General features: G+C 49.0%; 7 protein-coding genes across 7 annotated transcripts; 5 read left to right on the top strand and 2 right to left on the bottom strand.

Moving 5' to 3' along the window:
• Positions 1-586: 586 nt before the first annotated feature.
• On the bottom strand, positions 587-1,646 carry FOXG_15079 (uncharacterized protein; the record flags this gene model as incomplete). The annotated part of the gene is made up of 4 exons (XM_018395151.1): positions 587-1,156; positions 1,201-1,426; positions 1,480-1,500; positions 1,618-1,646. 4 exons carry the CDS (start codon positions 1,644-1,646, stop codon positions 587-589), a joined length of 846 nt encoding a protein of 281 aa, XP_018255624.1.
• A 5,054-nt stretch (positions 1,647-6,700) lies between these two features.
• Positions 6,701-8,522, top strand: FOXG_15078 (uncharacterized protein; the record flags this gene model as incomplete). The annotated part of the gene is made up of 5 exons (XM_018395150.1): positions 6,701-7,192; positions 7,242-7,516; positions 7,577-7,823; positions 7,889-7,931; positions 7,987-8,522. The coding sequence occupies 5 exons, from the start codon at positions 6,701-6,703 to the stop codon at positions 8,520-8,522; spliced, it is 1,593 nt and encodes a 530-aa protein (XP_018255623.1).
• Positions 8,523-9,305: 783 nt separating this feature from the next.
• Positions 9,306-11,078, top strand: FOXG_15077 (uncharacterized protein; the record flags this gene model as incomplete). The annotated part of the gene is made up of 3 exons (XM_018395149.1): positions 9,306-9,519; positions 9,638-10,377; positions 10,440-11,078. 3 exons carry the CDS (start codon positions 9,306-9,308, stop codon positions 11,076-11,078), a joined length of 1,593 nt encoding a protein of 530 aa, XP_018255622.1.
• A 421-nt stretch (positions 11,079-11,499) lies between these two features.
• Positions 11,500-12,768, bottom strand: FOXG_15076 (uncharacterized protein). The gene is made up of 3 exons (XM_018395148.1): positions 12,749-12,768; positions 12,632-12,690; positions 11,500-12,567 (listed from the first exon to the last, which is right to left on the bottom strand). The coding sequence occupies exon 3, from the start codon at positions 12,562-12,564 to the stop codon at positions 11,917-11,919; it is 648 nt and encodes a 215-aa protein (XP_018255621.1). The 5' UTR covers positions 12,565-12,567; positions 12,632-12,690; positions 12,749-12,768; the 3' UTR covers positions 11,500-11,916.
• A 1,499-nt stretch (positions 12,769-14,267) lies between these two features.
• FOXG_15075 (uncharacterized protein) lies at positions 14,268-14,593 on the top strand (the record flags this gene model as incomplete). Its single annotated transcript, XM_018395147.1, has 3 exons — positions 14,268-14,384; positions 14,477-14,525; positions 14,577-14,593. The coding sequence occupies 3 exons, from the start codon at positions 14,268-14,270 to the stop codon at positions 14,591-14,593; spliced, it is 183 nt and encodes a 60-aa protein (XP_018255620.1).
• Positions 14,594-16,984: 2,391 nt separating this feature from the next.
• FOXG_15074 (uncharacterized protein) lies at positions 16,985-19,126 on the top strand (the record flags this gene model as incomplete). The annotated part of the gene is made up of 3 exons (XM_018395146.1): positions 16,985-17,080; positions 17,148-18,187; positions 18,241-19,126. The coding sequence occupies 3 exons, from the start codon at positions 16,985-16,987 to the stop codon at positions 19,124-19,126; spliced, it is 2,022 nt and encodes a 673-aa protein (XP_018255619.1).
• A 516-nt stretch (positions 19,127-19,642) lies between these two features.
• Positions 19,643-21,443, top strand: FOXG_21974 (uncharacterized protein; the record flags this gene model as incomplete). The annotated part of the gene is made up of 5 exons (XM_018402354.1): positions 19,643-19,733; positions 19,795-20,109; positions 20,178-21,084; positions 21,146-21,300; positions 21,352-21,443. The coding sequence occupies 5 exons, from the start codon at positions 19,643-19,645 to the stop codon at positions 21,441-21,443; spliced, it is 1,560 nt and encodes a 519-aa protein (XP_018255618.1).
• Between the last annotated feature and the right edge of the window lie 713 nt (positions 21,444-22,156).

Here is a 22,156-nt window from a genome sequence, read left to right as displayed (position 1 = left end):
TGCCAGAGCACAGCTTTCACATTCAGAGCCAACATGAAGGAGGCGCGTCCGGAAATGAAAGCTGATATGGTAATGTACCAGAACCCAGGAGCGCGAAATTATGCTCGTGTTATTGATATGCGAGCCAACTGAGACGTTCAGGGGCCAAACAGAGGTCACCTTCCACCTCCGCTGTTTGAGTTAGAAGTGGCGGATGCGGCAAGGCAGCGAAAGCGAGATATCAATGAGCAAGAGGCTAGGGTGGACACGCGACTTTGCTTTGAGACCGCATGACAGCACAGTCGAACGATCGACTAGAACTCAATGGCTCCGAATCAGGATAGTTTAGCCACACTATCAAAAGAATATATTGCCGGCAAAGGCATATAATATTGAATGATAACTGCCAAAATAAAGGCCCCAAGGATGTGTAGATCCCAAGTGGTGATTCGCCCCAGAATTAAAGTACATTAGAAGATACGTGCTGCCCATGTAATACGCATATGGTGGTCATTAGCTGTGCAGGTGACATGTTGTTTGAAAGGCCAGAGCAGATTATTGTATGCACATTATCAGCGAGTATAATCACTGACTAGTGTTTGCGATCTCAGTATGTCTCAACTCGAGAGCTTGGTAGCTGCATGGTAGGGTCGTTGAATCCGACCTTTGGGCCAGAGTACATGTCGCAAACTCCAGAGGTGAAGGCGGGGATCTGTCCAATGGTAACTCCCGTGACAAGAGGCTGGTACCGAAAACACCATCCATTCTCAGGTTGTAATCCCTTTGCTTGCTGCAACTGCTGACTACAAGAGTTCGCATTGCTTTGCGACTTAACTGAGGAGGTGTCCTGCAAACTGCAGGCGGGAGTAGTGGGAATTGGGTGACTGTAATTGCCGTCCTGGATTACGGAGCTATGTTCAGAGACAGCAGAGAAGCTAGCTGGGCTACTGCATATGGGGGTCATGTTTCCGATGTTGTAAGGCACCTCAAGGGTCGGTCGCTCAACTTTTTGTCGTGGAATGTGGTATGATTCAGGAACAATGGTGTTCAATGTGGCGACTGCAGAGTGCTTCTGGTCTATGACATGGTATGGCTGCCGGCGTATGCCAGCAGGTTGATGAGCCATTTGCATATTGGCGTCCTGGCTGTTATATTCTTCGGCTTCAGCGCGCATACTCTGCCCGGCGGTTCACTTGTTGGCTTATGCCCGTATTAGTTTACAGGGTGATAAACATTGACAAACGAGGAGGCAAGGTGCATCGGATAGCCATGAGCCAATGTGGAAGGAGTGATGACCTCCTGGATCGGCCAGTCCATTTGACTAGGAGTGAGAGGAGAATCGCCGATATCTGATTCTGAGGTACAATCAACAAGAATCTCGTTGGATTCAGGGCCGCCTTGGTGGGATCGTCGCTGGTGTTTAGCCATCGTAGTCTTGCGGCGGAAGCTGTTATATTTTGTCAGAATCAGAAACCGCCTTGAACACAGATGTCAACTCACCTTTGCAAACATCCATCGTGGCTGCATTTGTATGGCGACCTGTCAGTGTGGATGTGCCGGTGGCGGGCAAGAGATGAAGACTATATTCAATGTAACTTGAATGATCCTATGCCAGAATGAGAATGGATCCCAACTCACGTCAGAGAAACGGTTCCCGCATCCGACATGTTGGCACTGGTATGGCTTCTCGCCGGTATGTGTACGGATGTGGACAGTCAAGGCACTGCGCTGAATAAATCTCTTGCCACAGCCGGGTGTTGCGCAAGTGTAAGGCCTCTCATTTGTGTGAGTTCGGTAGTGTCGCTGCAAGTCTGACGGGCGACGAAAACTCTGTGGTGCGTGGTAAGTATAATATTTTTTGTCGCTGGATTTCGATGTGATAGAGTACAAACCTTGCTGCAAGACTCCACTCACAATGCAAAGTTCGAGTCGCAGGGTTACGAATCCCCATTGTGAGAGGTAATGGTTTTGATCTAAGTTGAGTGGTGTGTCTAGTAATGTATGTGAGAAGTTTCGAGAATGCTGCTGCAGACGCTGGCAGGTTGCGCGAGAGAGCTCGGTATCGTCACCAGCACAGAGTAGCAGAACTGTGTACAGATAGCACCGTTATGTGTAAACCAAAAAGAGACCTGGGAATCTGCTTCTCGTTGATTCGTTTTATGTTTCCTTCTTGCGTGCCCAAGACTTGCCAGGAGTCTCCGTGAATTTTTATCCGTGAGGCGATTGGTATAAAAAGTGTTGTAGTTTTGGCAAGAGCATGAACCTGTTTCCTACCGAGCAATGGGGTTGGCAAGTATTACATGTAATGGCAAAGCATATGAAAGACAATGATGGGGAAGACACCAGGCCAAGTGAAGGGGGAGATGTCTTCCGAACGAATGTTCAGGGAATGACAGGCAATCTGTATTCAAGGATTGATAGTACTGGTGGACTAACAAGATGGCGAGATGGGGACGTGGTATATGATCGCAGATAGCGAGCAAGGATTTCACGAAGCCCGTTTTTGACATTACCAGTGCAGTGTGCACCGGAACCTTCTGGTAGCCCGCCATCGCCATTACCACGGCGAGTCAACCCGCACTGTCCTGGACTAGTTCCAAAATTCATATTAAGCACATGGCTCTATGGCTCCCTGCCGCATGGCGACCACCGGTCTATCTCACTGTGTCTGCTGAATCATGTCTTTGTCATCCACCGCTAACCGAGTCAATTCTAGTGCAATACCACCCTTTCCTCAGAGGCCACGCACATATGTCAGGAAGCACAGAGTAGTTGAGACATGTCAATCTTACCACCGTGGTTGGAAATCACCTGGAAATCAGGATGACAAGCACCAGACCCCACACCAACGAGGAAGGCAACATATGATTCGCACGTGACGATCAAGATGCGTTTTGGCTGATGTTGAAGACAACGGCTTTATTCGAGGGTGTCCCTTGTCTAGCCGGAGTAGTCAGACCTGCAAGAGATACTGTTCACCCGGAAGGGACAGGCAGATGTCACCATGGAACCAGCGCCTGTTGCAGAGACTGGCGCGGCTTATGCGACAGGGAGCAGTTTTTCGGTTCTGGCTGGAGTGGCCATTTTTGGCTTCGGAAATGATTGGATGCGCCGAACCACCCTCTCTTTCTTCCGATGAACTGTGGATAACGACTCCACTGCATTCGTGCAGTGATGACGACGGTAAGATTAGGGTGCTTTCGTGGGCAGTCCCGATGTTGGGCGTATGTGCATTGAGTCCTTTCCACCACTGCTTTTTGCTGCGTTTGCCCTCTAATCCATTTCATACACATCGTCACTTTAACAAGCATCCCTCGGTACCCTCTTAACGATCCTAACTTTTCCTGCATATTCAAATGTTAGTCTAAAATTGCATGACTTGGTATCAAGGGATGTCGACTACCACGGTCTTGGCAAGATAGCTTGTAAGGACTTTGGGGTCTGGCAACAGCCAATTCAAGCTGTCTCTGGGGAATTTTCTTTTTCAGCGGCCAACTACGAATTGTCGGCCAAAAATGTGACTCCTTGTGTGTGTGTGTCGTAATTGGGCTTCATTTTTCGGACTGAGGCATCGACTGTTCAGGCCGCTGGAACAAGGATTTCAAAGCTCAAATTGCTACATATTCCAAATGTTACAGTAAAGTATTGAAAGGTATTATTAATATGTCATTTAGGAGGATCACGAGTGTTCCTGTTTCAGAGTTAGGAAAACACGGTCCTATGTAACAAACGCAATATGGCCACATTGGAGAATGAACCAGTTATGAAACATCTCATACCAAACCATACGATTATTATCCAATCTATCGATATATTTGATGTCTATCCTGACAATAATTACAATTGTCCGACCCGCACACTGCAACGAGACGTGAGCAATTCCAGAAGCATTTACACCGTAACTGTTGGCGCCCTGGCCTCTGCGACGATGAAGGAATTGTTGTAACTGATGTCGAGACTTTGCTAACGTGTCCTATATCCGCAGTGTAGGTTATGCACTCTAGAGCAGATGACCCTTAGTTAATTTTCCACGTGCCTCAGAGTACGCGATTATATTTTCTGTACCTAATGGGATCAGGCAAGTTTTTTAAAGCCCTAGTCTTCGGGTAAAGAGGCTGATACTTATTCCCAAACCACTCTGTGGGAAAGTTTACTTTTATACTCACTTCGTGACAGCTCCAAGATGACACTGAGGACTGGTATTTGAAGCCCAATTATCCACACTATTTGAATCTGAAAGCGATAAGCCCTGCACATAGATGTTGGTCACCCCTTCATATAGCCATCCGCAATTCCCCACATCATCAACCATTTCGTCTACTTCGACGCTTGATGGTTCCAAGAATTATCACTCAAATGGGTTCTAATCCAGAACGCTCTAGGCCTTCCTCCCACGCACTCGCAGATCAGACGGTTCGGGCAGTGTGTGCCTGCCGTCAAAGGGGATCACGAGCCACTGGAAAACATTGGATGCAGGCTTCTTTGAGAAGAAACCCTGCTATTCGGACACAGAGGTGCTATCACAGTGACTCTGCATGTGTCAATGGCGCCTGAACTCAGGTAATTCGACCTTGCTTTAAAAGTTTCTACGTCCCGTGATCCAGGCCTAGTAAGCCAGAGAACAGGTACAACATGGATGAAGCAGGCATCATAGAAGGTTTAGTAGAAAGTGGCTTGGTTGTTGGAAGTTCGAAGAGACGCTCTGTTCACAAGAAAACGCCTCGTTCAAGGGCCTGGACGTCCTTTATCGAATGCGTGTCGGCTACTGGCCGAGCACTAACACCCTTGGTTATATTCAAAGGGAAATCCGTTCAGCAACAATAGTTTCCACATGATTTAAGTTACTTCAAATATTGGCAATTCACAGCGACCAAAAATGGCCGGACTCCGGACCGAACTGCAGTAGAGCGGCTTCAAAAGATCTTCATTCCCAGGACCCCACCATCTGACCCTTGCGAGAGAAGATTGATAGTTCTAGACGGCCACGGAAGCCATGAGGCTGTGGACGTCATGTATCTATGCTACCAGCATCAAATTCACCTGCTGTATCTCCCTCCTAGCACATCACATGTACTGCAATCTCTCAATTTTTCTGTCTTCTCACCTCGCAAGCACTTCTACCGCAAAGAGGTCATATTTCTGAGCCTTTTGATCGATTAAAACCCTATTGGTAAGCAAAATTTCCTCCTATGCTATCAAAAACTCGTGAAATCAGCAGCGGCCTCTGGCCAGTATTAGCCGCAAAACCTCTTTCAAGCCGTCTCCTGCTAGAGAACAGCAACAAGGGTAAGAGGAATGTACCAAATGCTACCGATGATTAAATTCACCATTATCAATCGAATGTTGGACGTCGGAGGCATCACAGGTCGCGTGGCCTACTCCTAGGAAGTCCAATGATCTTATGGCTCCGGTACTACATTTTAGTTAGCTAGAAAGCGGTATGCCTACGAAACGATTGCTCTTCAGGAAGGTTACAAAAGAGTTTGACAAAAAGGGTAGCCTTCTTGCAAAGGCTCAATTAAATATTCAGGCGCCAGAAGCACAGCTAGAGGCTGCCAGGCCGAAGAGAAGGAGGAAGGTAGAAACCAGACCAAATTCGAAGTTTGCTGAAATTAAGGCAATACAGCGCGCGCAAGAGAAGACTGATGTCGCTGAAAGTAAGAAGGAAGATGGAGAAGAATCAGAAGTATCTGATGATGAGGAAAATTTGTTGTAGTTCAAACTGAGTAGGCCAATAAATTAGGATACATCGGTGGGCTTTTTTGGGTGGCACATATGAGGCGGCCTACAGCTATGTGCAGGGACTTATACGACCATTCATTGCTCAGTCATCGTGAAACAGACAGTCGGTATCTGGTCCTTGCCTTTTGCATAGCATCTTCGTAGCATTAATCAATAAAGTCTCAGTTTCATTCGAATTGGAGAGTAAGCTTGTAGTAAATTAATAGAAGCTGCTCTGAAAGTCGAGCAAGGCGATTGCAACATTAACAATTTCTAGGACAGTCCTCTTTTGAACCATCTTTCGGGCTACTCCGTGAGAAGGTATGACAGGTACAATGCGATCGAAGCCCTTCGGTGGGGTAAACACTGAGTAGAAGATTTACCACGCCGTCCCCCCAAGCAGCGCAAATTCTTGAGAGTGGTGCCAAGCTCATCAAGACAGTGGTGCATGATGCTGGTATACGAGCACTTGAGTGGCCGCCCCGTTTCGGATCCGCTGCCAGTTCCGCAGCCGTGGTAATATTCCCACTTGCACAGAGCACGCATTATTAGTGTTTCATGTGTATAACCGTTTGAGAGCAAAAGCTCGTTGGTGCGCAACCGCGCTCTCTGTCGGCTCCGAAAAACACAACCCTTCTGATTTGTGCTTGTCCAGCCACCAGCTTAAATCTACGGCACTTCACCGCAAAATGACCATTTCCCCGCGGCCAACTGCCCCTGCAGCGGGGAAAGTTTGCTTGGTCCACAGGAAGAAGAGTGGATGTCTCAGACTACTACCGCCCAGTTGATCCCGACCCCAGTTTCGTTTCGTACAACCCCGGTCAGAGCTGACCATCATCTGAGTGACTATAGTTAACTGGCGACACTGGTGCTCTCGCCCTAAAATATATATTCCCTCGCTGTCTCGTCCATTTTTTCTTTGACTTTCCTCTCGAATCCCTCTTCAACCCTCACCCACTCTCCCTGGTGTTTCGCAATCTGTATCATCTCGGTTGCTACCATGTCTGGCCCTCCTTCGCGCATCCGGTCCATTGTAGGCCATTTACGACCGCAGACTCAGTGTCAACCTCAACCACCGCCGCATATTCACCATCTATCCCCCACCTTCTTCCTCGAGCGCGCCGCTGCTGTCGAATCCAATGCGGATGCCATCTTTCACATAACAACCAATGGTGTCGCTGTTCGCCGTTCATACCAAAGTTTCGCGGACCGAGCCCGTGGCCTAGCCTACTATTTCAAGAAATACAACCTAACTCCCATTGGCATCTTAGCACCCAACACACCGGCCTTTCTGGAGCCAGTTTATGGTATTGTCGCCGGCGGCGGCGTGATTGTTCCTGCCAATTACCGGTTGCAAGAGGACGATATCGCCTACATCTTTGAGTTTGCTGAGGTAGATTGTATCATCGTGGACAAGGAGTTCGAGAACTTGCTTGGTGCCTTTACGAGGAAGCATCCTCAGGTGCCATTGATTGTTGATCTGGCGAGTAGGGTAGTCCCACTCGGAAGGAAAACAAGTGCTAATCCCTCTGTTCCTGTAGGACACCGATGCCACTGACGGTCCCACATGCGAACCGTTCAACCAAGCTATTCTCGAGGGCCTGGCCTATGACACAGAGCAAGGTAGCTACGCTTGGGCTACTTTGCAGTCAAATACCGAAGATGGCATGCTGGCTATTCCGTTCACATCTGGCACAACATCACGACCCAAAGGCGTCGTCTACACTCACCGAGGCGCATACCTTGCAGCTGTAGGAAATATTATTGAATCTGGCCTCAACCACGGACGGTACCGCTACCTATGGACTTTACCTATGTATTTACAACAAGCTTCACCTTGCAAATCGTGAAGTCGAGGTTAACTCTTCCTTTTTAGGTTCCACGCCATGGGGTGGACGTTTCCCTGGTCGGTTGTGGCTGTTCGAGGGTTGAACGTGTGCCTTCGAAAGATAGACTACCCACTCATCTGGAAGCTGCTGAAAGAAGAGGGAATCACGCACTTTAATGCGGCTCCAACCGTTAATACTCTGCTGGTAGCGGCCAAGGAGGCTATAAAGCTCCCACATCTAGTGCAAGTAACTGTAACAGCAAGCCCGCCGGAGGGCCATCTCTTTGAACAGATGGTAAGGCGAGCTCTTGATGTCGCTGACATGGGATTTGCGTATACTAATTTATGCTCCTTGTCTAGGCAAACCTTAACCTCATGCCTGTTCACGTTTACGGAATGACAGGTGAGTATCTCTGAGCAACATGGCACATGTCAATGACAACCGCTAACTCTGTTAGAAACCTATGGTCCCATCACGAAAAGCTATCAGCTCCCGGAATGGGAAAGTCTCCCCGCTCAGCAAAAGTACGCTAAGATGGCTCGCCAAGGCCATGGTTTCGTAACAAATTTGCCCATTCGCATCATTAAACCTAATCAACCAGAAGGTATTCTTATCGATGTTGCCAAGGACGGTCAAGAGATTGGAGAAATCATCTTTTCGGGAAACAGTAGTGCCAAAGAGTATTACAAAGACGCGGAAGCAACCCAAAAACTTTTTGCAGGAGGCGCATTACACTCCGGAGACTTGGCTGTCTGGCATCCCGGCGGGAGCGCACAGATCCTGGATCGCGCCAAGGATATCATCATATCTGGTGGCGAAAACATTTCTTCCGTGGCGCTGGAGAGTATGCTCGTCCAACACCCGGATATTCTAGAGGCTGGTGTTGTGCCAATCCCAGATTACTACTGGGGTGAGAGGTCAAAGGCGTATATCACGGGGAAGATCAAGAAAACCGATTTATGGAACTGGGCTAAGAAGGCGCCAAAGGCGTAAAGTACCGGGGGGGGGGGAGTTTTCAGCCGTAATTGATGCTCTTTCATATCGGAAGTCACCAAATCCGGCCATCTCAATGTTTCATGATGACATTGTGCCTCCGGTCTGAGTGAAGCTTATGGCGGTACTTTGGCCCAAGAAGGTGCAAAGCAGTCTATTTGCTCTGGACATGGACATTCTTAAAATTCATCGGAGATGTGCTTGCCCTCTAAGATATTTCCACCCGGCGTAGTTTATTTGAGATTGTGCTTAGGCTTAGGCAGTAATCAGCAGCCTAGGGAAATACGCGCCCTCCAACCGACAGGCTGCATGGTAACGTCTCTCTGTCAGTGGTTTTGCTACTCGTCTTGCGCGCACGCTGCAGCACAAAAGACCAGGTGGCATTCGGGCACCCAGTCTTTACCCGGTATCTAGCCGCAACTGTGGGCAACGTCGCCCATATCATAATGGTTCCTTGTTGGAAACTAGATCGTCAAAGATGGGTCGATAGCCAGATGCTTCGGTTGAGTGCATGCCGATCCAAATATGAGATCGTGCCGTCTAACCTGCTCTGGACAATTGCCGAGCGGGCCTGGCTTCTGTGCAGCCTTGAAAGGCTGGGTATGACTTTCGGGTTTGGCCCAGATGGGGTACTTCCAAAATGGGACTGAAAGTGGCTTCACATGGTAGTCAAGACAATAAAAGAGTGGTGCCCAGGGTTCCAAGACAAAGATGAAGCAAGTGACGCCGACTCCCTGCAGCCGCAAACAATCGGTAGCAAATTCCCTTGTCCGTTCACTCAGAATGGGAGGCTATCACTTCAAACACGAACGCCTTAGTGAAGTTATTGGGCTGGAACGTGGAACGGACATCGTACAGTTCCGCGGGATACCTTACGCCGCCATCCCAGCTCGATTTCGGCAAAGTACTCTGAACGACACTCTGCCCTCACAACCTTTTGATGCAAGACAACCAGGGCAGGTTTACAGACCCTCGAGCTTTTTGGGTGGAATTCCCGGTTGGCCCTTGATATCTTCCAAAAACAGCCCATTTTGTCCTCAATTGCTCATTAAACCCGTTGCCTTTTGGGACCAACCGCCAGGCGAGGACTACCCCGTCCTGACCGCATCCAAAAGCGACTGAGTACGGGTGTCTGAATCTTAACATCACCGCTCCAACCGGAGCTCTTGAGAACGCAGAAAATGACAAGGTTCCTGTGCTCGTGTTCATTCATGGAGGCGGCTTCATCTCCGGATCACAATGCATCGCCTTCAATGGCCGAGAGATTTCTGACCCTACGAACTTGATCCAAGTGAGCCGTAAGTGTAATCAGGCTGTCATTGTTGTAACGATCAACTACCGGGTTGGTCCGCTGGGTTTCCTTGCATCAAAAGATTTGGTAACTTACAACAAGACACACGGTGAGCCTGTGGGAAACTATGGGTTACATGACCAGGCTCGGGCCCTAGATTGGGTCAGCCGGTTCATACACGGCTTTGGTGGTGACCCAGGCAATATCACGGTTAATGGTACCAGCGCAGGAGCCATCTCGACACACTACCACACGCTGTTCCCGGACCACAAGTTCAAACGCGCCATCCTCTCCAGCGGAACCATCATCGGCCTGGGTCCCCAAACCATGGATGAACACGAAGCCAACCTTTCCAAGTACGTGGAGGCCGTGCCCAACTCGAACCAACCAAACTGCACGACAGTCGAGCTCTTGCAGTCGGCGCCTGTGCAGGAGCTTGTGACTGCCGTGCCAGCTTTCCTTTCATACCCCTTAGTGGATGGCCAATGGGTAACGCGAGATGTTCGGAACTCGCTTGCAATCGAGAATCCACCAGACATTATGATAGGGAGCTGCGCGTATGAGGTAAGCTGTGGCCCAGCAGCCGTGCCATAAGGAGGTCGAAGCTAACACACCAACCTTCACAGCAAGATGTCAGCGAGATGCTCCTAGAACACGCCACAACAACAAAAACCTTGTCCGATGACAGGTTCCTTCTTACTGTCAAGGATATTCTCTCTACAAACGGCATTTTCCACGATGCAGTAGACCTATTGATTGCCGACCGGGTCATACGGGAAGCATATAATATCCGGAGGAACGACTCTGCCGATTTACAGAACTGGGCCGCCCTCATCGGAGATATCACGTTGCGAATTCCTCTGGTCTTCATGGCATCCCTCCAGCCCGACCGACCAATGCTCATATATGAGATTACCGCGACCAACCCTTTCACTAATAGCTCTATGCATTACCAAAAGGCTAATCATGGCATCAATGACTTCCTACTGTTCGATGTCGCCGAAGACGCGGTCCCAGAGAAGCATCTGGAGGAATGGCGGCGCGCTGTAGCGGCCCTCCAGTCTGTATGGTTGGACTTTTGTCATGGACTGACGCCTTGGCCGCCAGCCAAAAGCTCTGGCATAGGCTTCGGCCCATTTTACAGAATCGATAATACTGTTGGCGGAGCCGTGTGTCAAACTTTGGACGAGCTGGTCGGGAAGCCAACGGTCAAAAGATGGTCAATTGTTTTGCGTCAAGCTCGCAAATTCCAAACGCAGAAGTAGCGTGCGTCGTAGCTGATGGGAGAGTCTGCAGGAGGTCAATATAAAAGTCGCATAATACACATGCTTACGTTGCCATTGGGCATGGCATATTTGTTGGTCCACAATGTTCAATGGACTTTCCAATCTCAAAAGATACAGGTAGGCAGGTGTCGCGAAAAACTTTCAACTCACTAATGCAGCTCAAGCATTCTTGGGGTGCATGTCGTCCTGGAGATCCCGGAAGTGGTATTTGGAGCTGGTAGCCGGCCTGCATGAATTCGCACTACCGAGGGAAACAGTCGCAGGACAAAGCTAGAAGAGCGACAAATTTGCAGCAGTACCCTGCTAGAACCCCATGTAGGAGACCTGGGACTCAAAAGAGGCATGACTCGACGAGGATGCACACCCGCAGCTACACCGCAGATATACGTCGTTGAAGCCCGCTCGCAGTCTCGTTACAGCTATTGCATAAATGCGTCTTGATTTCTGCACTCGTCTGAGGACTTGAGATAGTAACTTTGCAAGAAAACGAGATACTCTATTAAGCTAGGCAGACTATTGACCAGAGCGCCCCGTTACCCCTAACATCCAGCCCAAGGCTTCGTTGGCGTCTGCAACAAACTGTATCGAAGCTTCAAGATCAGGCAAGGCGATGAAGCCGTGAGGATAGCCCGGATAGACCTTCAGTTTCATGTCCACGTTGTGGTCTTCCAGAGTCCTGGCGTACATCAACCCATCGTCTCTCAACGGATCCAATCCAGCCACTTGAATAAATGTCCGCGGAAGCTTTGACGACGAGAACGAGTCACTCATGTTGTCGGGTGACCGTTCTGGGGAGTCCTCGTCAGGCGCGTACAAACTATTGATAATGTCCAGATCCGGCGACCTGAGGACCGGAGACTATGAATTGGGCTCTAGCAAGCCAAAGGTGCTTGTACTTTTCAGGTACATGCTTTTCAGACATGAGTATGGGAAAGATAAGCCACAGGCCCGTAATTTTTTGTCGCAGCGGGTTTACGGTCGCCATATGGGTACTGGTGACTGCTAGGTTACCACCGGCTGAGCCGCCACACACAATGAAGCCTGCTGACGGATCAGCCCCAATGCTTTCGGCGTTTTCTGTGACCCACTCCAGGCCGTCCCGAATATCGTTGCCTGGAATCGGGAAAGGGTGCTCTGGTGCAAGCCTGTATGAGAGCGCAACGACGGTTGCCCCGTGTGTTGCAGCGATGATTCGGGCAAGCGATGCCAACTGTAGGTTGCTGCCAAGGATGAAGCCACCGCCGTATATCAACACGATAAGGGGGCTACCTTTCGAAGGAGCGCCTGGTGAGCGGAAAATCCTGGTGCTACTCTGGTGGCCGTCGCGAGTGGGGATGAGAACTACGCGGTCTTCGACTCCGAAAGATGGTGCGGACTCATACGCCGCTTTCTCAGAAGAATCATTTTGGTCGCGTAGCTTCCGGATATCTGAGCAGTCTGTGGCAGGTAGTGGAACCTTGCTCATGATCTGAACCGTGGTCAGCGGTCACTGGTGCGTTTGTATCAGTCAGTATCGACGCCCCACGACTTACCTGGCTCAGTTCTAAAGCGTATTAACCCAGGCGTAATACCGCCTCAGGGGAGTTGTAGTCTTGAATGGACATTGTGAGTAGGGTTCCGTCGAGGTAATTTACCGAACGGTAATTTACCTATCTGACCAAGGTTTTTGACGTCAGAAACCTCGAGGTATTTTGCATGTCAAAAACCTCTCATTGGCCAATGCCCATTTCATCTCCACTATTTTCCATATCGGTCTCTTCCCAACCCCAGCCATCCACAACAATGGAGTCTTGGAAGGCGTTTTCTATCTTTATCAGCCAAGCAACGTCAACTGTCTCCCAACCATTCGGTTCTGCCGGATTATCTTTGACCGTCTTGAGCCTCTTTAGCACCCGACTGTTCATATAGATGAAAGTGACCTTATCGGTGCTAAGTGGACTAAGCCGATTCCGAAGCTTACAATGAAGGTAGTTCGTAGCACTAAAGGAACGCTGTGAAGGAACAGAGCGCAGAAGGGAATTTGGTGATAATTTGTGTGCTGCATCGGTTATTTGACGCGCTAAACCTATTCCGTACACCAGCTAATCCTAATATGGCCACTCACTAAGCCTAAAATGGGAGAGTTTTTGACGTAAATTACCGCCAAAAACCCCCTTTAGGAATTTGACGGTCAAGAACGGTTTTTGACGGTCAAAAACGGAACCCTAATTGTGAGTGCTCGGGCAACGGGTGATGATAGAGCTCGGGACTTTGGGAAGGGATTTTCTGGGCAACAAGGCAAGGTAACAGGCGAAATTGCACCTCTCTATAAGCGTCTCGGTGGAAATTCGATGATGTCCGGGGCCCGGAACATCGGTGTCGCGATGAATTCCGAACACATCTGTGCTAGTCCGAATCTGGAAAATATCCGGAGCAGGCCGAGCAGGCGCCTGCCCAAGGGCCGAGTTGTCGGTCCGACACATGCTACAACAGGCTGTGGAGGATTGAACAAATTGAAGCCTCGCATTTTGTTGGGGGAGGTTGACCAGGGAAATCCCATGGAGCCTTGCATAGAAAATCCAATTAGGAAGATGGGTTGGCTTTAAGCTCATGGGAAGACTTTGACGAAGGCAGAGATAATAGAGCCAGTAAAATACGGATTGTGACAGCCCAAGGCAACTAGTGACTCCTTGCCTCCAAGTGCTCATGGTTGACTGTGAGATATTCGAACTCGCTCCCACAGTTCGCTCTCCTGGTGACAAAACCGGCAAGACTGCTTCCAGGCGAGAGATCACGAGGTGTTATTCGCCCTGCCCGTTTCGCTGTCTATTTCTTCCATTCAACACCACATATTGGAACGAAAAGAACCGTCTACAAAACACCCACAGGACTCATCAAGGGATATGACACGCGTAGGAGCATTATATAAGTTGGCGGTCATTGGAGGCTCAGGAGTTGGCAAAACTGCATTAGTCATACAGTTTTGTTTCCAGCATTTCGTAGAGGCGGTAAGTTCAGTCAACCTATGCCTCATTAAACCTTTACTGAACAGGCTGCAATAGTATGACCCTACCATTGAGGATTTGTATTCGATGCAGGCAACAATAGACGGCGAGCCAAGCACTCTGGAGATTCTCGACACAGCAGGTAAAGAGCTGTATAGCACATTTTATGAGCAAACCGTTAGATATGCCGAAGGCTTTATCCTTATTTACAGCATTACCTCTAGATCCTCATTTGGCTACATTGAAGGTCTTCTCCGCCATGTTACGTCCTTGTTCCCCGCCTCGGTATCGCGCTCCCATTGTAAGCCATCTACACTTGGGAGACTTCAGATACCCGTCATACTTGTTGGGAACAAGATAGATAAGGATATGAAACGTGAAGTCGCAACACAGGAGGGCCATGCAGGCGGCCGCTACATCCGCACCCGGGTGCGGCGGTTATGTAAGCGTTCGTCACCCACTAAACAACTGCGCGCAATGTTCAAATCTCAAGATCCAGAACGGCCATGAATTCCTAATTATCTATCTGAGTATAAATTCTGCTGCTCTTTACCATCCTTCTCGGCCGCTTCCCAGACCCCACGCGTGCCTCTTCTACTAGAAAAAAGACTGCTTTCCATCTCTACGGCTACCTGGGCCTCAACCCTGTCATCTTCTGCCTTGCTCCAATCTAGGTAGGCCATCATCTCCTCCTTGATCCAGTCTCTAGATCCGGTTGGCATCGTACAGCACTTTCCCATCTGCTTCCAGTCAAGGCACAATTGGTAGCTTGCCTTATCGTATCGTAGAGGCAGACCCAACGCCTTTTGATATGCCTGGTTAGTTTTAATACTTCCACGAGGCTGGGCCTTGTACCAAGCATCTCGAGCAGCAACATATCTCTGATAGATAGCCTGTGGATCATCATATCTTACTGTCGGCGCCGCCCCTGCCTGTGTCGATGATGCTGCCGGCTCTATGTTGGCTTTGCCGCCGACATTAACGACGATGCAGCTAGTACTATCCCTATCTGACCCGGCCTGCCCTGACGGTCCCGACGACGGTGCCAACGGCGTTAGCATTACCTGCCCCGATAATCCCGACGATAATGACGCTAACGATTATAAGATCTCCTCGTACCGCAGAGGGCATACTTTCGAGGTCATCTTATGACCTAGTGTGTGGCATCTGCTGCATTTAGGCTATGCTCTCGGTTATGCTACTGCCTCAACTGCCTCAAATGCGCTAGGCTCTCGCCTTGTGCTCGTTATCGGCTGATTACGACTCTCGTTATTGGCTTAGGGCTGTTCTGGTGGGTTCTAGCATAGGCTGTGGCTGAGCTATACATCGCTTCAAGTGCCAGTGGGGATGAAAATGCTCCAGTAAAAGGGCCTTCTTTTACATGGTAGTCCATGAGAGGTTGTGAAGCTCTGGCTGCAGGGAGCTTTAAGCGCCGAAAGCAACTGCTGTTGTTCTTGCACCTTGCGTAAAGCCTGATGTGAAACCCAGCCCCGTATAGCCTGAAACAGTACCCCCGAAATATCTAGCGGTATCCGTACCTGTTGAGAGACCCGTATATGTTTCAGTTCCTTCAATTGGTTGGCAATAGCAGGTCTTATGGCTTGGCAGGTATCAAAGAGATCTAGCGTAGATGTCTTGATGTGTGATTTTATCTGGGAATGAATTCCTTCCGCCCTAGGAAATTTATTAGTATCTATCTTCTATGGTTCTATGATCCCATAAGCTACCTGCCTTGAGGTAGCAATGTTGCCGAAGCGCAAGTGTTTATCTACCCATGCTTTCACGATCCTCTCTCTATAAGGTTTAAGCCAGAATGTCTTAATATACCCAACTGCCTCAGTGTATTTCTCGGCTTGTTTACGCTCAAAGCTAGCCAGACGCTCTTGAAATACCGCTTCAGTTGGTGAGGCTACAATCGAGTGCCAGGATGCATAGAATTCATCCCATGCTTTCTCTGGCTGGTCTCCGTCGCCCAGCAGAAAGACAGGTCGGCAATGCTGTAAGACCGCCTTGTTGATGTGCCAGAGGCAAAGCAGCGCCTTGGAAAATGGGAACCAGGTTGCGGAAGCATTCATAGCCGCTAGCCATCGGGCTGTCAAGATGACAGAAGGAAGGCTGTGCTTGTAGAGGGATCTGAGATGCTGCAAGGCCCACGAGTGGTCCTCTTCTGTCTCGCCGGAGAGAAATGCAAAGGCGATGCAGAATGAGCGCTGGCAGGAGTCAACGCCAACCATATCAAGGAGTTGCATAGCGTGTTTATTCGTCTTGTAAGTACAATCTAATATCAGGACGTCAGGATTGCTCTGCAGATATGCGATAGAGCCTGGATGGGCGAAGAAGATAGCCTTTAGCCGAGTATCTGCACCCAATCGAACCCGGCACCAGAAACCCCCCCTGTTGTTGGAAAATCCGGGGATCCCCCTTCCCTTCAGGATTCAGACTGTTAGTCTGAAAGTCCTAGATTTAAAGTTCAAAATCCTAGATGAAATCATCTAGAGATATAAACCCGAGAAGAACTTTCATCTCAATGGTTAACAATCAAGTTTCATAAAAATATATATATTTTCACCCAGCACTACTGCGCAAGATAAACAACATGGATTAAACTTTTCGTACCCCTCATGTACTTCTGAGGTGACCGAGATAAGTGGGGCGAGTCACATTGCGGAGATCCGCACGCATTGGGGAGATAGGAAGTTTTATTATTGTTGAGCCCGCAAGTTATAGAGCGCACTAATCCAGTTTGTGGCGTTCGGCATATCTTCGCATAAAAGCTTGTCACCCCGGTTTAAAAGCCACGGCGCCTCTGGGCATCGATGATTCATTCATCCACACTAAGAATTCAACCAACTCACCTGTTAGCTCCCCGTGACGTTCCATGAGCTACCATCAATTCAAGCCATGATGAACAACGAACTTCAGCTTGTTCTGGACAATACCTTGACTCGGGTTCTTCAGGCGCGCGCCTGTGATCAGTGCTATGCCCGCAAAGTGAGAGTGAGAGACGGCCCCTTTCCTTTTTACTTGGTGTATCTAGAACTGACTTGGTGCACCATGCATACAGTGCGGGCGGACGACGCCATGCAAGACTTGCTCACAGAGCGGTCTGGACTGTTCATATCGCATTAAGAGGAAGAGGAAGAGGAAGCCGGATACCATGCGGACAGACGGACCGGCCAGCCAAACGAACTCACCAGAGACCCCCGATTCATCGCCACCTGCACAGAGCCTTTCCGCCCTGCAAGGCACTCCAATAACTCTTGATTCTGCAGTGCGCTCGGTAGGATCTGAAGTTATTGCTGGTTCCAGCACGGACTTTGGCAGGCCACCCAATGCGGATGAAAATGCCGTCTTTGAATTCGCAGACGGTCAGTCGAATCTTGTATTTGACCCAAGTGAGATGCTGTCTGAGGAGCAGGCAGGGGTCGTCTACGCACAACCGCCCGACTCACCTCAGATATTTTATGTCAACCCTGGACCATTTGAATCACGGACGGGATTAACTCTTACGCCCTCACGCGTGCCACCAGGCGCACCATCAATCTTGGCATCACCATGGCCATTGGTAGCCTTGCAGCCCTTTGGATCGCTCACCTCTCCTATCGTCTCTCCTTTGAGTCCAACTCAGATGATGCACCTGGTCGACATCTTTCTTGGCCGCCTTCACCAGTCAATGCCCTTCTTCAAAAAGGCTTATCTGTTGAATAATATCAAGCTCGGTCGACACCAGAAGGATCGGTCGTTCAACGCTCTTGTTCATAGCATCTGTGCATACACTCTGTTCCAGCCCATACACGGTCAGGACAAGCCTACCCTGCCAGCCAGATTGGCATTGGCCGACATAATACTCTCTTACACTGCCGCTCTACACGCTGGCGCAGAATTTGGCCAGGAACCGACCCTCGAGGCCGTGGTGACGAGCTTCTTCTTATTTGGATGTCATTTCTGCCGTGGCAAACACAACGCAGCCAAGATGCGACTAATGGAAGCCTTGACTCTTGCTGAGATTCTGAACTTGCATGACCTTTCGAGCTATGGAAACGTCAGCCAGGACGAGGCTGATCGCAGGCTGAGAACTTTGACCGCTTTAGCAATTGTCGAGAGGTAAGTATCCCATCGCCATTTCAAAGAGAAAGTTTCCCTAAGACGTGACACAGAATCTATGCTCTACAACGAGGCTTCGTACTCCAAACGCCACGGTTGATGGGGACGGATATTATGAGTTTCTATGGCTTTGTTACTCAGTCATCTTCCCAGGAAGGCGACAACATCGAGGAACAAGTGGCCACAGACGGGATCCGTCAGATGATTGACCAAACCGACTTCGTAGACGACACTATCATACGCTGCTGGAAGAATAAGTGCCAGATGAACACTGGAGAAGAGCACATAGCCCTCGAGTCAGTAGTTTTACTCCTCACGCGCTACCGAAATCTTCCCATTCCGAACCCTGATGTCGGGAGAGACACGCAACAGGCCGATATTCTGATTACCCGTCACTGGATATGCAGCATGCTTTGGAGCCTTGCGTCCCGACACGGGTACACTTCTGCTTACGCGTCATCGATGGAGCTACAACCTGCTTACGCAATAGACATGGCAGAGGAGACGATCAGGACGTGTGCAAGATATCCCATCAATGTCCTGGAAACCCACGGTATCGGGTTGGCTGAGAAGCTGTATGAAATCGCAGTCAACCTCACACAAGTGGCTCAAGCCTGTATTCTTGACGCAGAAGAGGTCCAAAGTCCGATGTCTTCAGGCTTACCTGATGTATTGAGCCTCGATATCCCGAATGATGCCAACTCAGTATCATCATCATCTGATCAGATGAGTTGGACAGCTCAGATGCCGAGTGTTGAGGAATTCGGCCCGCCGGGCAGTAGAGCGAACAGAGTGACGGCCATTCAGAACAAATTCCTCGCATTGTTTGCTCTATTCCGTGGCGGAAACCACCCTTACCTCAAACCCTTTATGGACATCCTATCCGCCGTTAATTATCCAGAGGCTGCCGAGTCGCCAACGCCCATACTTTCAACCTGAACTGTATCTCCTGAGAGGTCATAAGGCTGCAATTTGTACCGCCCCAGTTTTTCCTGCTATTGCTTTCTGGGTGTTGTATCTTAATTGGCCGCAACCCCTCTTGGTACCGCGTTGCAGCCTTATGACCTCTCAGGAGATATATTAAACATCAATCTGAAAGAGAGTGGCCCCCAGCCTACATTAAGAGAATTGCCGAAGAGTCTGCTTCCGTCATAGTTAGTTAATGATCCGCGCTCTGTCGGTCCGACAAAGTGGTCAACTATGACTACCCCATCGCCTTTTTCCTCGAAAGAGCTAGGTAGATAAGCTAATCTAAACGAAATACCCGAGGTAGGCTGGGGCCTGGAGCACAACGTCGATTCCCCATGGGGTGAGTTGATGGACCTGCATGTAGCTAAATCCATATAAGTCGAGTAATAATCTTTTCCCTTGGTCGATACTACAACATCCCATCACGCTTCCACACTCGAGCTTCTTCATTCCCTCACCTCAGACACTTTCTATCTTCTCATCAAGATGCACAACTTCCCTAGCAGCCAGAGAGCCGGCAACGAGATATCGCCACCTAAGCACTACTGGTGGCAGAACATCCGTTTGATGATCTCAGGTAACTCCGAACTCATCCCATATCCCGCCTGTTGCCAATGTTGACTTGTGATTGCTCCAAGCTTTCTTTCTTGCCCTGTGTTTCTTCACATTCGGGTATGACGGGTCTGTCATCGGAGGCGTCTACGCTATGCCAGCCTTCATCTTCGACTTCAGCAGTCCCACCAACGTTGCACTGCCCGCAAAAGACATCTCCATCATGACAGCCGTCCTTGTCGTTGGGGCTGTCATTGGCACCGCTTTGGCTGCGTGGCTTGGCGACGTAATCGGCCGGAGGAAGACACTGTGGATAGCCTGTGTTATCAGTCTCATTGGTTCCGCCGTCCAGACTGGAGCTACAAACGTTGCTTTGATGACTTTTGGCCATACCCTTGCATGTGAGTTGAAGCGCGTCGGAGTCTGAGAACGAATGATTGATATATACTAACCTGTACGCGTGGGATAGATACTGCTTCGCTCATGATGCTTCCAATGGCCGCTGCTTCTCTTGGAGAGCTATCGCCATCTTCCATCCGTGGAGCCATGGTGGCCATTTCCATCGTCTCCATCAACGCTGCAGGGATCGTGTCTGGAGGCATCAATTTGGCAACTCACGCCGTCTTGAACTCGATGTCATACCGCCTACCACTGGGTCTCCAGTGCCTATGGCCAATCATCATAGTAATCGGTCTCTTCTTTGTCGTTGACTCTCCAACCTACTACATCATCAAGGGCAATGAAGCCCTGGCTCGTTCGAGTCTACGTCAAGTCCGCCAGGGCTACTCTGATGACGAGATCGAGATCGAGATAGCCACACTGAAACAGCAGACAGATGTTGAAACCGATCAGAATTCGGTTGTACTAATGGATCTTTTCCGAGGGCACAACCTCCGACGTACACTCCTTGCTCTCTCTATAGCCAACATGCAGCAACTCAGCGGAATCGCGTTCGCAACAAATTATGCCACCGTCTTCCTTTCTCAAATCGGCACGGCCAATCCTTTTCTCCTGACCCTAGGCCTCAACATACTGTCCGTTGGCGGTTCAATTGTTGGCGTGTTCTTAGTTGACTCGGTTGGTAGACGCACATTGGCTCTATCTACCTTCACCGCTCTATTCATCATCAACACTACTATAGGTGGCCTTGGGTTCGCTGATGCAACCAAGCAAATAGTACCCAGGTTGATGGCCGCTTTTTGTCTCATGTTTGGCTTCTTCTACGCTTGCGGCTTTGGTCCTCTTACCTATGTTATTGCGGCCGAGATGCCAACTGCTCGCTTGAGGAATAAAACCTCAGCCTTCGCATTCGCGTTGAATTCGGTTTTTGCACTTGTTGTAGCTCTGACTCTTCCTTATATCGCAAACGCAGACCAGTGAGTTATCCTCCGAGATCCAGATGGTGCGTGGGTATTCCGTTTCACTGACATAGTCAAGGTTGAATCTCGGTGCGAAAACTTATCTGATCTTTTCGATTTGGATGTTGTTCTGCATTACCATTGTATACTTTTGCCTCCCGGAAACCCGTGGACGAACGCCTGCCGAGCTAGATGAGCTTTTTGCTGCCAGAGTTCCAGCACGACAATTCAAAGGTAGGGTTCCCTCTGTTGATGGTATCTCAGTTTCTAATTGTGTATGAGTAGATTACCAATTCGATGTCGCTATTTCTCGGATCGATATAGAAACTGTCAAGGACGTTGACGTTAAGGTTCAGCGCGATGAGAGACTTGATTAATCTCCTTAAAGCCCTTGAGGATCGATGTAGTGGGAGGTTATGTATGGATATAATTCATCTAGATAAGAGAGACGTGTTGGACGGGCAGTACTTTCCTCATATGCTGGAAGTTTTATGATTTTACTAGATACAGCAACAACAAAAAGATCATAGTAAATTTAAATTAGTATGCAATATGTAAGTCTATATTCACAACCCTTTTTTACTTGTTAGAATGAAATCATTATTAGAATAATTAGAAAAAACACTTTAGAAGAATATTCGCTGTCACAAAATACCTGTTTATTCCTCTTTCTTTCTACCTAAATTCCTTACCGACAAAATAATCTTGTAGCATCCTCACAATAGTGGAGCTCGGCCAAATCAATCAATCGGCGTTGTAAGATGAAAGGGTCTTAGTAATGAATCGAAGGATATGTCTAGTTTCCCTTCTCGCAGCTCGTATGATTAGCCAGTCCTTGATTAACTTTGAGCGCTTTCTTGTTGTTAATATTGTGCTACGAATTCTCTTATAGATCGCTCAGTAACTCCTTACTGGAGGGCAACTAATCCATAGAGTACTCCAGTTTCTATTATTCTCGAAGGGGTCTTGTGTGGCTTTCTGGCTTGTCGGGCAATTTTGGTGGATTAATTACTGATAGAAGAAGCAGTGACGCTGGTGAAGCGGGGAATCGAACCTGAAAGGGTGGCAACTGTACTTTTACCTATTTCAG

Source organism: Fusarium oxysporum, chromosome 1, assembly GCF_000149955.1.
Source record: "Fusarium oxysporum f. sp. lycopersici 4287 chromosome 1, whole genome shotgun sequence".
NCBI lineage: Eukaryota > Fungi > Ascomycota > Sordariomycetes > Hypocreales > Nectriaceae > Fusarium > Fusarium oxysporum.
Note: the sequence above shows the minus strand (reverse complement) of the source record. Positions and strands in the feature narration are given on the sequence as shown.